This window comes from Vitis riparia, chromosome 17, assembly GCF_004353265.1.
Source record: "Vitis riparia cultivar Riparia Gloire de Montpellier isolate 1030 chromosome 17, EGFV_Vit.rip_1.0, whole genome shotgun sequence".
Lineage (NCBI taxonomy): Eukaryota > Viridiplantae > Streptophyta > Magnoliopsida > Vitales > Vitaceae > Vitis > Vitis riparia.
This window is the reverse complement of record NC_048447.1, coordinates 14,832,040-14,848,928: the sequence shown is the minus strand read 5'-3', so window position 1 is coordinate 14,848,928 and position 16,889 is coordinate 14,832,040. Positions and strand designations below refer to the sequence as shown.

Sequence of the window (16,889 nt, the reverse complement as noted above, 5' to 3'; positions counted from 1 at the left end):
TCAAATGAGAGGATCAAGGGAGTACTTTCCAAGCTTAATTCTGTGGTAAGGGCAAGAGTTCAGAAACCATGGGCATGAAAAAAAAAATCAGTACTAATTAGGGTTTTGCAGTCAGCTGATCAATAAGCCATTAAGAATGCTGTTTAATTTTCATGTACCGATTGGTTTTATGGAGTTCTTTGTAGGAAGACAAAGTAGGTTAACTTTTGTAATATGGTTAGGTCAAATGTGTGGAATACTTGATAGTTCCCAGATTCAATGAGACATGGTGGAATGATTTTACAGACGTCTAATGCTCCTTTAGATATTGCTTTATCAGAAAAAAAGATGAGACAGTGTGTCAAGTGTCAACATTAAGGACATACAAATCTCAGCAAAAACACTAGCAAAATCTGCTAGAATATGATTTAAGTACCATATAATATGGTACGACAATGGACACAGATCTTATTTGCTTTTCATTATTTTAGGGTTTTAGCAGGGATAAAGGAAGGGTTTTATGCTACTTGGTATCTGAACTTTTGGGACATGTAGCAATCAACAGGCCACCCGTACCTAGGTTTAACAGTGTGCTATTCATCATACCCATTTTTTTCAAATCTCCAAATTGTCTCCCCCATAAGACAAAGATGCATATGATCATGCATGTGGCCATTGCCATCGCCGACTATTGCGCGCACATGGCACTATTTCCAATTCCGATGGAGAAATGGTAATGTGGCTTAGATTAATTCTTAGCATGGACATAGTTGACACTGTTTTCTAGGGTTAGTCACAAATACAAAATTGGAGGGCATTCCCTTGTGTTCTAAATTTTATAACCCTAATCCTAAATTGATTGAGTATTATATTGTTAATCATGATAGGTTAGTGACCACTTGCCCATGCCCCATGTTCTTCAATCCCTTCATTTCGATCCTTTGGAATCTACACTCATCAATCACCGAGTACCCTTTTAGCAAGCAAATACCTTAAAAGGGTAAGTAGAATATTCTATGTTTCTACTTTGTTGCAAAACTACATCAGAGGATTTCATTAGTTTCCATTTTAAAACAGCAGTATAATTTTTATCAATGATGCTGCTTGATGAAGAAAATTATTTAACTACCTATATCTTGCTTGGTGATACACATTTGGGGTGCCTATCCTCTACCCTAAGGCTAAAGGTTCCTTAATCCTTGATGTGCCATGATAACCATGAAAATTAATGGCACTAATTAATTTAATTAGTAAAGTAGCCTTTAGTCATGCATATAGGTCAACACCAAAACCCTAGATATTATAGATATATAAACTACCAATTGTATAAATTAATTCTTCTATCTATCTATTTATGTATCTATCCGCAAACAATTGTTTATTTCATTTATTCAACTACATTAAATCATTGATTGTTATTTATATTTGTGAGACATCATGAGCCTGAAACTTGAATTAGTCGATGGTGAGCCTCGCAATGGTCAATGCAGAATCTAGCTGGCTCTCTTAGAATGTTTCCATACTTGATCAAGTACAACAGTTGTGATCTTAGTGCTAACAAACTAAACTAATTTCAAAGAAAGCTTGCTTTTGTTATTAATTAATTATGGACAAAATTGTATGTGCTCACATGCTACATTGATATGCAGATGGCATTCCTGACATATCTATATATTTTATGGAAAGTTAAGCATGCATATTTTCCTAATGGAACATGTTTTACCACTCAATTAATAAAATGAAAGTTGATCACTTTATATATACATATGTGGTGGCCTATTACGAATGTTTGACCATAGGTGCAGAGGCTTAGAACTAGCTAGCTTACTGTAATAAGCCTGGGTGATAGACATTTCTCATTTTTTTATAGTTTTAATCTTACCATGTCTATGGTGGTACTTGTGCCCAAGGAAGAACTAGTTGCAGTCAAACCCCCAACAGACCTGATCAAGCAGCTTCTTAGGACTAACAACTAAACTGAGTATGAAATGAAGATCTCCCTTCACACTTCAGAAACCAACTCTAAGCCAATGTTCAAACAAGAGAACCCTCCACTAGTATGAGAAAGTGTGCCAAAGGTAACTTGGGCATATGTGAATCTCTCGTGTCTCACCTTACTTTTGCTTGTTTACACTTCGTGATATTAATACAAAAAAAAAAAAAAAAAAAAAGCCTCCCAGCACTGTGCCTCAATGTATATGTTTATATGGGGACTAGAGTCTTCTTTAATATAAATAACAAAGCCCTAGAAATGGTGTGTGGCCAACCTTGGCCACCAAAACAAGCCCTCCTCGTTGCATGCATGGCGGCAGACAGGCGCAAAACACCCATATCTTCGATTCCACGCCATCATAGACCTCTTTCCTAGCATTTTGAAGAGCCAATTAATTAACCCAGAAAACCATTTTCAACTTTTCAATTCATGCTTTGAACACTGCTTGGTTTTTTCTTTTTTCCTTTTTTCCCTTTTCTTTTTTTTTTTTTTTTTGTCTTTTTTTTTGGGTGGGGTTTCCAAGTACTGCATGTACCCAAGATCCATATTTTATAAGCTAACAGAGAAAAAGTATGTCTTGGAACCCTAGCTTTGACTTGGATTTGGACTCTCTATAAAGCTGCCCTGCTGTTTTAATATGATTCCTCTCTTTTGTTGTTGAACAACAAACATACCCAAGGAAGAAAGGAAGATAAAAATGGTGTCCATAAGGTTTACTAGCTTTTTACTTGGACTTTTGCTCTTGTTGATAGCTGTAAGGGACTCTACTGCAGATTCCCATCAAGGTATGCACCTTTCTTCATTCACTTATGTAGTTAATGAATTCAAAGGAAGGTTAGCTGATTGCTTCTTACCCTTTATTTTGTAGCTTTAAAGAAAATGCCGGTTGCGGAAGTAAATCCACCTCCGGAAACAGGGATGTCAATGACCCTTAATAAGGTAGTAGAATTATCACCTCATGATTGTTCTTACAGTTGACTTAATTTGTTATGGATCCTAAAAGAAATTTTAAATGTTACCAGGAAATTTTTGGTAATGGTGTTCTTGCTGCTGAAGTTAAAAACACAAGGCCTGGAGGAAGGAAAATGATGTTAACGAGGGCCTTGGGGAAAGAAATGGTGGAAGGAGAAGGTGGATATGGGGAAGCTTCACAAATTTCAGGTGCAGCCCATTTTGTTGGAAACTGTAATCATAAAAGAAGGGGAATGTTGAATGTAGAAGGTAAATTCAGTAATAGAAGTTCTCATGCTGCAGTGAAGGTCAAAATGGGTGGTTTTATAGCTTTCAATGCTGATTATCATGTGCCAAGAGCTCACCCACCTAAGAATAACTGAGGAACTGCAGTACTGAAGCCTTATTAAGATAGCTCTTTTCTTTCTTTCTTTCTTCTTTCATTTTTTTCTTCTTTAATTTTCTGTTCCTATAGATGTTCTAGGGGAAACAAGTGCGGAATATCATACTTGTATGTATGCAAATATGCAATAGAGGATTAATGTTAAAGGAATTTTCAATTTTAAGGTGCCACAGGGTTCTATTTAATTTGTTTTGCATCTTTTTTTTCCATGCGATGCTTGCAAAGATGTATGATGCTTGGGCGTTTCCAATGATCCTGTGCATATCAAAAGAAATTGGTAGTTGGAGCAAAGGGGGTAGGGATTGTGTTCAATTTGAATACTTGATTGTTTGGGTGCAGGAAAGGGTATCTATTCTTCAAAGAAGCTACTTGGAACCTCAGAAGATAACATGATTTATCAGGTCTCTCTCCATGTTTCCCTATGCATTTTAGCTTCATACTCGGTGATTATTTGCTTTCTGATACCGGAGATTTTTGTCTTTCGAATTTTACTTAGAATCATGAAAGCATGTTACCAGCAAAGTCACTGATGAATTCTGAAAACCTGAGGACTTCTGGAAAGGGACTTTTTTATCACCCAAATACCCAGCAATCTTGGAATTCCGAGTTTGTTTCAACTAGTTTGGAATGTTCACCCAGGTCAAAGAAATCAATCCCTCAAGAATCTAATAATCCTTTTGACCAACCTGTTTCCCAGAAGCTTCATGGGCCTGCTACTGAGATTGTTAAACTCGTCCATCAAGATTACCAGGGAGCCAGCGGCCCTCAGCACAAGCCTCCAATCAACAACGCAGACCCTTTGAGTCAAGAACATCTGATGCCATAGATCGGTTCCATTTCACAGATTTGTCTCTATGGGAAGAAAAGTAGTTCCCTTCCACAGCAATAAGTATCAGCTTTTTTGTTTCTAAAATGGACTCATGGTAAGTGTCCTTTAGTTTTCCCTAAGATGAACTTTGGAAATGTACGTAGTTCTATATAAGTTCTATTAGCTCTTTATTTTATGCTGATTGTTTTCTAGTTAGTTCTTGGTACCAGGCATGCTTGAATGGGAGTGGTTGTGCTGTGTGCTGTGTTTTGAAAAGGTTTGCCATTTAAGGGAACAGATGTAACATGTAAAGACATGAACAATCAGCATATCCCATTAATCGCCTCTATAAAAATTTGAAGGAAAGTTCTGTCTTCATTTTCTAGAGCACTACAGAAATTAATTATTGTTTCCAAAGGATCTGGCCGGTGCTGCAAACATGTGTATGTGCTGGTATTCTCAACTTTTCCAGCATTCTCAAGTGTAGTTTTCCCTAATACCAGAAAGAGTTGCAGTTAAAGGGCCGACAGTCCTAAAAAAGTGGGATTACTAGGGATGATTTGTGTGTTAATTTGACAACTTCCTAATTTTAATACAAAGGACTGTTGTTTTGCTACGTTCTCTGAGAACCACATCAAACAGATAGTCATGGCTGTCTAATTAGCTGACAAGCCAATCATTGTGTGCTGCATAAATTCAGGAAAGTGACATGAACAGTGGGCTTGGTTTATGGTCCTAAGCCTTGTATAGCTGCATTCAGCCAAATTTGCATGGTCATATTACATGGATGATGAAGTGGAGTAGCTCTTGGATCATAAGTTTTTGACAAAAGCTTCAAACTTTTACTGGCCTAAATATTGATAGATATTTAAGTAGGGTATCCTTCTTGTGGTCCTTGGCTTTGTATTCAAGTAGAGACATGCATCTGATGCTTAAGATACAGCTTGGCTTCATTTATTAAAGAGAATTGAAAAAGAGAATATATAGATCTCCACATCCTTTGACATTTAACTATATATCACAGTTGTGGCTATCATCTCTCTCTTTCATACCACTTTCAAGGAATGGTATCGATTCTCTTCCAACATCAATGTCAGTAATATTCATATATATCTTGCAGCTAAACATGCATATAAAAGAACTGAGAAGAAAAGCAATCCGGATTCAGCCATATTTCTCCTCACAGTAGTCAGCTATGATTCTCTCTCAAACAGCTTTCCTTTTTCTGCAAATTTCATTCTTGTGAGACCCAAAACTAATGGGGGATCGTGGATCAATATGACCATATTTGAGAAATGCCATCGATCTTAAACGAACCCACTTTTTGGGTCTGGCTTTTGTTCCATTTTTCATTCATCCATGAACACAATTTAAATATAAGGGATGGTTAAAATAAGGTGATTCTTTCCTCGCAGCAGGCCCCAGCGAACGTGAATTAGCGGCCTCCTTAAGTTGGTGCACAAAATCGTTCAAAGCCGAGTCGGAGCTTCCCCTGTTGACTGCCCTCAGGGCTCGAACCCCCTCCGGTCTCGTTCCACTCACTGACTCGGCTAGTAATCGAGCCAACTCGGTTGAATCAGGAACGTCTCGAGTCTCCTCTGCGACTCGGATTCCTACTCTTAACTCATCCACCAACAACTTCGCATCGGTGAATTGGTCGCCACGTAATGGCCACGTCAGCATCACTACGCCCAGCCGCAGTGAGTCAAGAATGAGCCGCAGCCGTAATGTTTTGACTCTTTTGCTCTTTTCTACGTCATGTCCTACGTCGTGTCTATTGTGGGATCTGGCTTGTGCCAGCTTCAATGTGTAGTTCATTAAATTTCGCCATGGCCCATAGCTCCTGCCATGTTCACGTACCCTTACCAAAAATAAAGTACATTACATCGTGGAGGGATGCAAAGATGAAAAGAATGTCATCATATCATACGAAAATATAAAAACATTAAATGAAATTTGTATGAAATAGAAAACGATCAAAACTCAAAAAATATGTTAAAAAACCTCTAAAAGAAGAAATAAAACAGTCATCCACATGTTGACGTTGTTTTTTGTTTTAAAGAAAATAATATATATAATTATTTTCTATTTGAAAATATTTATTATTTTATTTTTAATTTTATATTTTTATTTCTTTTATATTTGACTACTATATTATTATTTTATGGTTTAATAGAATTTAAAAAGAATATAATAAATTTTTTTGTATTAATTAAATTTATTTTTATTATTTTATTTTTAGATAAATTTTAAAGAAAATAAACATTTGAAACATACGTATTCATGTTAGGACAAGGGTTATACAAGTTTTCCGATGATCGTAAGGGCTCTATAGGTTGCTATCAACCGATGTATCTCTAAGCCATAGGATATTCTCTAAAAATGTCATTTGATAGTAACTAGTCTCCATGTCTCTCTATGTGTACATCTACAAACAAGTATACCGTCTTAGAAAATCCACCCATGACATCATTATGTGATATTCCACAAGGTCTCCACGTCTCTCCAAAGCCAATAGTCATATAGCACATGTGTAGCTCCATACCAAATGACCAACTTGGTTGAGATCAGTGTTTAAAAATTCTCACCTATTGGCAATAGTTGATACAAAATTAGTTTTGGGAAATTTCCCGTATAGCACATGTGCTAGCTCCATGCCAAATGACCAATTCGGTTGAGATCATTGTTTGAAAAATGTCGCCTATCGGAGAAAGACTCACGCTAAGAAAGACTCATACTACTCTCTCGTCGAACATGTTGTCTACTAAAGCGAGAAAGACTCACGCTACTCTCTCGCCGAACATGTTGCCCATTAAAGTATGTCGGGATTCGAACCTAGACCACAAGCTTGATTGATACTGGACTAAGTTCTCATTTGTTAATATATGATGATAATAAATATGTTAAAGTTCATTATTAAAAAAAAAAAAATTAATTATTTTATTTTAATTTTCATTTAATTAATTAATAAATATATAAAAAACATCATTATAATCTTCTTAACAAATATTTTTTTAATATTATTTAAAATTTTTATATTTATCCTTTTAATTTTATTTAATTATGAATGTTTTTATTTTCAAATATTAAAAATATAAATTTATTCAAAAAAATACTAAAATATATAAAAAATAATAATATATAATTAAGTTGTAATATTTTATAAATTAAAATTAATTTGATTAGATAAATAATAAATTATTAATACCGATATGTCTTTGCTTACTGATATTTTTCTTTTAACCATACATATACCAATTACACTTAAAAAATAATTTTAACATGTGTATTTTATTTTATTTTATCTTTTTTTTTTTTTTGCAATTTCTTCAAATATTTTCATGAATTTTAAATAATTTTTGTCTTATCGATATTTTTATCAAAATGTTCATCGATATTTCTTCGACATTTCCAATATATCCATAAAATTTAAGTACTTATATATTCGTATTTACCAATATTTCAAACCTTAGTTGAGATAACAAGTAATAGTATAATAAAAGGCCTTAACCCGACCAAATAATAATACATCTCAAAGGAAAAATACATTCCAAATGATTGAATACACCCATAATATGAGTATACCAAATTTGGTAGACCAAGCTTGGCTATTTGGAATTGGATGGATATATGTGTGTTTCAAATGCGTAAATACAAATACAAAAATAAGCAAGATGCACGAGTATAAAAGAAAGTAATTAATAATACAATCATGTAAGAAATAAATCTACTATGTCATAACTCTCGCGTGACCACATTATTTGAGTCATCTTTATACATTTAAAATAATCTTTTCAAGCCTAGACGCAATGGAAATGTCTGATCAATACCCCTTGCTAAATCAAATGTATGAGGACATGAGTATATACATGAACATGGGCATGTATATGTTATGCTAACAAGGACAAAATCAGGGGGCTTACAATGTTCATTTGTTAATTACTTTGTACTTTCCTATTGGTTCCCCTTACTATCTAATTGTTCACTTCTCTATGAATTACACTTGCATAAATGCATGCAAATCCATTGCTAAATCATAACATTGAGTATTTGAAATCAATCTTTTATTTCTTACATGTTATTATTTGAAATTCACTTAATTAAATCTCTATGTTTATGATTACTCAAACCTTTTGACTAACTCTTATATCTTACTATTTGAATTCATCTAACCGTTCAAACTAATCAATAATTTTAATCTATAAATAGAAACTTACTTGCACTAAATATTTATTTATTTATAATCATTTATATTTATTGTAAATATAATACAACTATATATATCATTCTTACATTTCTACCCATATAATTTCATTTAATCTTAATTTATAAAATTTTATTTGTTTAAATACCATTAATTATAACATTAACTAGGCAATATACTTAATAAAATAATTATAATAACTAAATAAATTAAATTAAAAATAAAACCAATAATAAATTGGGTTTAGGTTTCTTGTAATTCAATTAATATTGTCAATCAAATAATTATAATAGTGAAATCAAACAAAACTCACATATACTTCAATAATCACTAATTTTTAAAACTAAAAGTGATTTCATTAAAAATTATTAAAATAAAATAATTAATTCATACTTAACAAATTTCAAACACAAAAATAAAAAAATGTATATGAAATTAAATAAATAAATAAATAAATGGGGTGACAGTTTGGGGAACCATACGATTGTAAAAAATTTTTATGTTATATTTGATTCCTAAAAAATGTTAAGAAAGAATTGAAATTGTTTACAAATTTATATATTTTAAAATTATTTAATCCAAAAAAATTGAAATAAAATAATATAAAAAATAATTTACTAATTTTAAATTTATTATTTATTTTCCTACACCTTTTTTCTTTCCTTCTCCTACGCTTTATCCTTACTTTCTTTACATCACATTTTCCATCAAAGTTTAAGGAAATCAAACATAACCGTACTCTTTAGTGAAAATGGTCAAAAAGGTTTATTCGTTGTACAAGCTCCCAGCTTCTTTTTCCTAAATGTCATTCCCATACCCTCATTTAACACAATTTTTCCAAAATATAAATCCACGGTCTAGACACTAACTTGCTAACCAAGCCTGAGCGAAAGCTTTCCCACCAAAGCAATCCAACTGAAAACAAACGTAATGGATGACGTAATAATCGACGAGACATTCAACAAACAGGAGGTGTGGTGTGGAAACCACTGAACCTAAGAAAGAAGCTGGAAATAGACTCTATGATACGTCTTCTCCAAGGTCAATCTAGCTATAAAAGCCTGGAACACCCCAAATCTTTTTACATCTCCATTTTTCCTTCTTTTCCTTTCTATAAGGTCCTGAAGCTACGACCATGTTGACCACAGCCGCTGCTCACGTCCTCCTCTACCCTTTTTCTCTTTCAGGCCACATCATCCCCATCCTCGACCTCGCCACTAAATTACTCAGCCGCGGCCTAGAAGTCACCGTTTTGGTTACACCCTCAAATCTCCCCTTACTCGATTCCCTCCTCTCCAAGTACCCTTCTTCTTTTCAAAGCCTGGTTCTTCCCCTACCGGAATCAGGTCTTGTGTCAGCCAACAATCTCCTGTTTAATTTGCGGGCCATGACTGGATTATCTGATGACATCATCCAATGGTTCCACTCCCACCCTAATCCGCCTGTGGCCATCGTATCTGATTTTTTCTTGGGTTGGACGCACAAAATTGCCTGCCAGCTGGGCGTGTCACATATTGTCTTCTCCCCATCCGGCGTCTTGGGTCTCTCTGTTGGTTCTGCCGTGTGGCGCGACCGACCCAAGAATGATGAACCCGAGAACCACGATTTCATGGTTTCCTTTCCTAGCATTCCCAATTCCCCAAGTTACCCATGGTGGCAGATCTCTGAGCTGTATCGTAATCGTGAGGATGGAGACCCAAATAATGAATTTTTCAGGAATTGCATGTTGGACAACATAGCGAGTTGGGGTCTCGTCGTCAACACGTTCACTGAGTTGGAACGAGTTTACATCGAGGCTATGAAGAAACTCATGGGTCACAACCGGGTCTGGGCAGTGGGTCCCTTACTGCCGGCACCTGAGGATGATGATGCAAAACGGGGTGGGTCCAGCGCGGTGCCATCTCATAAGGTGCTATCGTGGCTTGATCAGTGCCAAAACGATTCTGTTGTTTATATATGCTTTGGGAGTCGTACTAGTCTTCCAAATCAGCAAATGGTTGTGTTGGCTGCTGCATTGGAGGCAAGCGGAGTTAATTTTATCTGGTGTGTGAGACAACAGGGAAAAGGGGACGTGGCAAGAGAGAGCGGCGTGATCCCAGAGGGGTTCGAAGATCGTGTGGGCAAAAGAGGTTTTGTGATAAGGGGGTGGGCCCCGCAGGTGCGGATACTGAGGCACCGAGCCGTGGGTGCATTCTTGACTCACTGCGGCTGGAATTCCACCCTGGAGGGCTGGCCGCCGGCTTGGTGATGCTGACGTGGCCAATGGGCGCTGACCAATACACCAATGCTAACTTGTTGGTTAATGAGGTAGGAGTAGGGATCCGAGTTGCTGAGGAGACTCGGAGAGTTCCCGATTCAACTGAGTTGGCTCGGATATTATCAGAGGCAGTGGATGGAAACAGGCCGGAGAAGGTTCGAGCCATGGAACTACGCGACGCAGCCTTGAGCGCAGCCAATGGAGGCAGCTCTGATAGAGATTTAGACGACTTGGTGGAACGACTCAAGGAGCTGAAATGTGAAAAGGGCACCAATGGACATGTGCAGGGGCATCCTATTTCTGGGTCCACCGTCCACTAACCGAGTTTGATTCCACTATTCCAATGAACTAGACTCAGCCAAATAATTTTAGAACCAGTTGTGGTGACGCCTTCTATTCCCAAGCGGGGTCCTAGATTATCTTATTTTTATAATATAGTTTCGGATCTCCTAATGTTATGTGAAAGTCCAAACTTCTAGGATGTTGAAGGGGTACTACTCTCATGATGTCTGATAATTTGAATTTTTGGAAAAACAATTGTCAAAGTAAAGAGGTGATGAAAAGAAACAATGATTGTGAAAGGTGAAAGACGGTCGGAAGGAACGTTTTACTATATAATTAAAAAATTCTATTATTTATCCTGTAAATTGAATTCGGATAAATGTTTCACCAATGCATCTAAATTCTTCGCTGAACTCCCACAATGGGCCACGCAAGCATCGACACCCCAGCCACAAGTCCTTCTAGTATCGAATTCCACCCGCAATGAGTCAAGAACGCGCCCACCGCTCGGTGACTCAGTATCATGACTTGTGGGCTCCACCCTCTTATTATAAGGCCTCTCCCAGTCCCAGCCACACGATCTTCGAACCCAGGTGGGAGTGCCCAGTGATCTCCCTCCACGTGCTCATTCGTGGGCCCCTTGATGGACCAAATAAACCTGGCCCCGCTCTTCTCCAAGCCTAGTGCCAGGCCCTCCATTTGCCTGCTATTTAACACCGCTTGGCTTCCGAAGCACGCGTAGATCACCGTGTTATCTCCGCACGTGTCCAGCCACGTCAATCTGTAGTCAGCCGAAACCGAACTGGGCCCGCCCCTATCCATTAGCCCAGATTTTTCTCCATCAAGAAAATGTAACGGCCCAACATCCCAAACTCTATCGTGGCCCAACTCATTCGCCACATAATCCAAATAGTCTCGTTCCAACTCAGTGAACGAGTTAATCACCAGCCCCCAACTCGCTAGATTGCCCCGAAATATATCTTTGGTGAATTCTGAAAATGGCGCTCTTTCAATATATCTACGATATAAGCCAGAGACTTGCCACCAGGCCAAAACCGGCGAATTTGGCATTTTTGAAAAGCAAATGGTAGCCTTTAGATTGGTGGGGTCTTCAATTTTTGGTAGTCCCTCCACAAGCTATACATGGCGGACAGCGACATAGCGCCAGAGGGAGAGAACACGACGCGGTGAGTGCCGAGCTCTCATGCAAGCTGCTGGGTCCATCCAAGGAACATATCGGAGATAATGGCCACCGGAGGAGAAGGGTGGGTTCTGAACCAATCGACGATAGGATTGTAGAGTTCGCCTAGTGTGATTAGCATAGCACCGAAGTACTTGCCCGACAGGTCTTTGGAGTTCTCCACGCCGGCAGGAATCGAAGGGTGCGGCGGAAAAGGCAAGACTAGGGTTCTGATGGATGGGTGTTTAGAGAGAAGAGGGTTAAGGAGAGAGAGGTTTTGTGGGGTGACGAGGACGGTGATGGATAACCCGCGGGTGGCGAGTTGATGGGTGAGGTCCAGGAGAGGTATCATGTGGCCTTGTGAAGGGAATGGAAACACCAGTACGTGAGCGCCGGCGCCAGAGTCGAGGATGGTCATGGGATTCAGAAGTGTTAAGAAAATAAGGGGAAACCAACGGAAATGTAAAGAAGAAGTAAGGATGAAGGAGGCAGAGGCTTAAGGAATGTCGAATAAGTGGGAGAAGCTGATCACGTTTCGGTGGTCTATGAATGGAGTATAAGATATTTCATATTTGTCAATTTTACCATATAAAAAATATTCCATATCCTTATCTTTTTCTTTTCCATGAATACCCTTCTCCAATTTATTTATTCTATTTGGTATAACTTATTAATGTTGTAAAATATTTATAATAAATTACAATTAATCAATTTTTATACTAAAAATGTCCCATATCTTTACCTTTTTATTCCATAAATACCCTTTTCTAATTTATTCTATTTGGTATAACTTATTAATGTTGTAAAATATTTATTACAATTAATCAATTTTTATACTAAAAATGTTCCATATCTTTACCTTTTTATTCCATAAATACCCTTTTCTAATTTTTTTTATTCTATCTAGTATAACTTATTAATATCAATTAATGTTATATAATATTTATAATTAATTACAATTAATATATCATTTAATTAGCAATTAATAATAATATGAAATAAATTGATGAAATATATCAAAAGTCTCATATGAAATTTCAATATAATACATGTAGACGTACCTTTACCTGAGCCAATATCCATGAGACTCAAGCTCGAAATTCATATTAATCAATCTCCTATCAACAAAATTCATGGAAAATGAACAATATCAAAACATTAAAATCCAAATGAAAAAAATCAAGAAAAGAAGATTATTCTCAATCCTAAAAGACAAACCTCAACCACCTAAACACAAATTCAAACCCAAAATTATTATTGTAAGGCTATGTTTAGTTCAAGAAAAATATTAAGAAAAGAAAAACAAATACTAAAAAAAATAGTTTTCTTATATTTGATTTTATTGTGAAAAATAAATATAATTAAAATTGGTTAAAAATCTATGCATTTTAAAGTTATTTAATATTTATCTAATGAAGGAAGATAAACCAAATGAGTTTAAAAAAATGTATAACAAATAATTTATTGACTTATGATTTATTTTTCAATTTTTTCTTTTCTTTTATTTTCTTTTTCTCTTATTTTTCGGAATCAAACATAATCTTAAAAAAGTGTTTTGTATTATTTTGTTCGCATACAATCCTTCCAAAACCAAAGAAGCAAGTATTCAATTTTGGAGAAGTAAGTTTCTAGGAATTGGGGTAGATGCCAAAGTTACATTGATTCCCTCATTCAATAATGGTAATAATGTAGCCCTTGTCTTCAAACAAAAGGAGCCATATTTTAAATTTCAAATTTCAAATTTCAATTATGACAAGAAATGGGAAATTTCTAATATTCTTAGGATGTCATAAAAAAGATGTTAATAAGTTGACTAAGAAATCCATTCCACGTGTTAAAGGGGTTGATTATACCAACATAGGATCAAGACCTAAGAATTTTATAAAACATGTTTTTATGTTGAACAAAATACACTACTAAAGTCATTATTGTCCAAACAAGGTTTAATTATTGAAGTAAAAAATATTAAAATTTTATTTAATTTGAGTATGACTTCATTTAATAATTATATCATAACAAGGAGGGATTATGATAGCACAATAAAACCGATCAATTTAACATATTTAATAAATGAGTCTGGTTGGGTTTTTGTATAATTTGATATGGATAACTAAGTTAATGTGGTTCTAATCCTTTTAACTGGTTGAGGATTTAAATGTATAAAATGTGTTTTCTAAATCTTAATTAATTTAGTTATTTAATTTTTAATTTTATAAGCAGGGCAGAGCCTATTGAAAATATTCAAAAAAAAAAAAAAATTCATTTCTCACGAGGAGAATCAAACCCCAAAGCCAACTTCTACCTCCGTGCAACTTGCTAATGTTTCATTGGGCTGAAACCCATATTCTTTATAATTGACAAAATTTACATATATCTTAAAAGTTACCCTTGAACTAAAATCATTGAGATAAACTTTTTTAGTTTATATTTGTTTTAGATTTTTATTTAATTTTTAATAAATAGAAAGTAAAATTATAATTTTATACTTGTTTTAAAATTTTATTTAATTTCTTAGTTACAAAATATTTTTAGCTTGATTATTGTTGAGAATCAAAAGAATATGAAACTGATGAAAAACACCAAGAAACAGAGGACGCAAAAGAAAATGAATTGCAAAAATTGAAAACTTGAAAAACTACATCAGACTTGAGTCCTATTTATAATACATCAATGACACAATAACAGGGTAAAGAATAAACTGAAATAACAACTCTTCTAAATAACTCTTCTCATCTAACTTGCTTTCTATTTTAAGTCTTTCTTTTTTCCTTTTTAATTCCATGCTTTCAATATGAGGTGTAACACTCCAACAGCCCCCCACCCTCTCCCCCCCCCCCCCCCCCCTCTCTCTCTCTCTCTCAAGAGTAACATGGATGTTAATGATGTTCATCTTGTGAAGAGTATGATGAAAAGGTAGAGAACCGAGAGGGTTTGTAAAGATATCTGCGAGTTGTAATCGCGATGGAATATGGAAGAGCTTAATAACTTGCTGCTGCAATTTTTCGCGAATAAGATGGCAATCAATCTGGTTATGCTTTGTTCTCTCATGCTGAACTGGATTTGTGGTGATGGACATTGTTGATTTATTGTCAGTATATAGCAAAGCTAACCATGAATGTTTGATATCCAGGTCTTGTAAGGCATACAAAAGCCATTGAATTTCACAGGTGGTAATTGCAAGGGCTCGATACTCTGCCTCTGCAAAGGATTGACTAACTGTAACTTGTTTCTCTGATTTCCATGAAATCAATGAGTTGCCAAGAAAAATTGCAAAACTAGTGACACTCTTTCTAGTATCGACACAGCCTGCCCAATCACTATCGAAAAAACCCTTTAATTGAAAATATGATGAATAAGGAAAAAAGAGACCTTGCCCTAGTGTGGCCTTTAGATACCTTAGTACTCGAATAGCTGCTTGATGGTGACTGACAACAAGTTTTGCTAAAAATTGGCTGAGTACTTGTACAGAATAGGCTAAGTCAGGCTTAGTGAGAGTTAAGTAAAGTAATCTGCTAATGAGTCTTCGGTAACCTGATGGATCTTCACAGAAATTGGTATCATTTGCTGATAACTTGAGAGTAGATTTCATAGGGAAGGCAGTAGGTTTGGATCCAGTTAAACCAATGTCTTCAAGTATGTCAAGTATATACTTTCGTTGGCATAAGGAGATACCAGTCTTGGACCTTGCAATTTCCAAGCCAAGAAAGTATTTCAGTGGACCTAAGTCTTTAATAGTGAACTTGACATCTAAAAAGGTCTTCAACTTTTCAATTTTCAAAATGCTATCACTTGCCAATTGCACATCATCCACATAGACTAATAAAGCCATAAAAGAACTTTCAAATTTCTTAATGAACAGAGAACAATCAGAATTACCTTAAACAAATCCATAAGAAAGAAGGGTCTGGGATAGCTTGGCATACCATTGCTTGGAAGCTTGCTTCAAGCCATAGAAGCTCTTTAAAAGACGACAAACTTTCTATTCACCTTGGACAACCAACCCATGAGGCAATTCCATGTATACCTCTTCATGTAAATCACCATGCAAAAATGCATTATTGACATCTAGTTGATGAAGATGTCATTGTTTGATGGCAGCCACAACAAGTAGTAAGCGAATGGATGTAATCTTGGCCACAGGAGAGAAAGTATAAAAGAAATCGAGGCCTTCTTGCTGAGTATACCCTTTTGCCACCAATCTAGCTTTATGTCTTTCTATAGTTCCATCAGATTTATATTTCACTTTGAAAACCCATTTACAACCAATAGTCTTTTTATTTTTAGGAAGAGTAACAAGCTGCCAAGTTTTATTTAACTCCAAAGCAGTAAGTTCATGTTGCATGGCAACTTGCCATTCAGGGAGGCGAGAAGCTTGGGTGTGTGATTTGGGTTCTGAAGAGTTTTGTGATAGAGGTGAGAAAAGCTTTATGGGATGTAGACAGTCTACTAGTAGAAAGAAAAGGGTGAAGAGAATATAAATTACCTTTAGTAGGAGAACAGTCAGTTGAAGTAGATGTCTGAGTTGCATTTTGAGAAAAAGAGACATTACCACAATAATAGTCATGCAGATATGAAAGTTTTTGTTTAATTTTGGTTGATTTTCTGAGTTGTAGGACTTCAGGGTTAGTTGAATCAGAAGTTGAATCCAGATGGGATGGAGAGGGAAATGTAGGTGAGTCGGATTCAAGAAGGGCAGGAGGTTCAGAGAGAGAAGAATTATTATTAAGTGGTGATGCAGATCCCACATTGTGATAGGAATTGAAGGAGGTGGTAGAAGGTGAATATGAAAAGGATTGTGAAAGAGGAAACATAAAGGAATGAGTTTTAGGATG

General features: G+C 35.7%; 2 protein-coding genes and 1 pseudogene across 2 annotated transcripts in view; 2 read left to right on the top strand and 1 right to left on the bottom strand.

Annotated features, from left to right (window-relative positions):
• Positions 1-2,643: 2,643 nt before the first annotated feature.
• LOC117904593 lies at positions 2,644-3,453 on the top strand. The gene is made up of 3 exons (XM_034817278.1): positions 2,644-2,757; positions 2,841-2,911; positions 2,995-3,453. Exons 1-3 carry the CDS (start codon positions 2,670-2,672, stop codon positions 3,304-3,306), a joined length of 471 nt encoding a protein of 156 aa, XP_034673169.1. The 5' UTR covers positions 2,644-2,669; the 3' UTR covers positions 3,307-3,453.
• Positions 3,454-5,487: 2,034 nt separating this feature from the next.
• On the bottom strand, positions 5,488-12,475 carry LOC117904139 (annotated as a pseudogene).
• The window catches only part of LOC117904592 (UDP-glycosyltransferase 89B2-like), a 23,413-nt gene continuing 15,982 nt past the window's right edge, over positions 9,459-16,889 (top strand). Inside the window, 2 exon segments of the mRNA XM_034817277.1 lie at positions 9,459-10,566; positions 10,569-10,978. Of these exon segments, the coding sequence (XP_034673168.1) occupies positions 9,474-10,566; positions 10,569-10,915 (1,440 nt within the window). The 5' untranslated portion in view covers positions 9,459-9,473 and the 3' untranslated portion in view covers positions 10,916-10,978.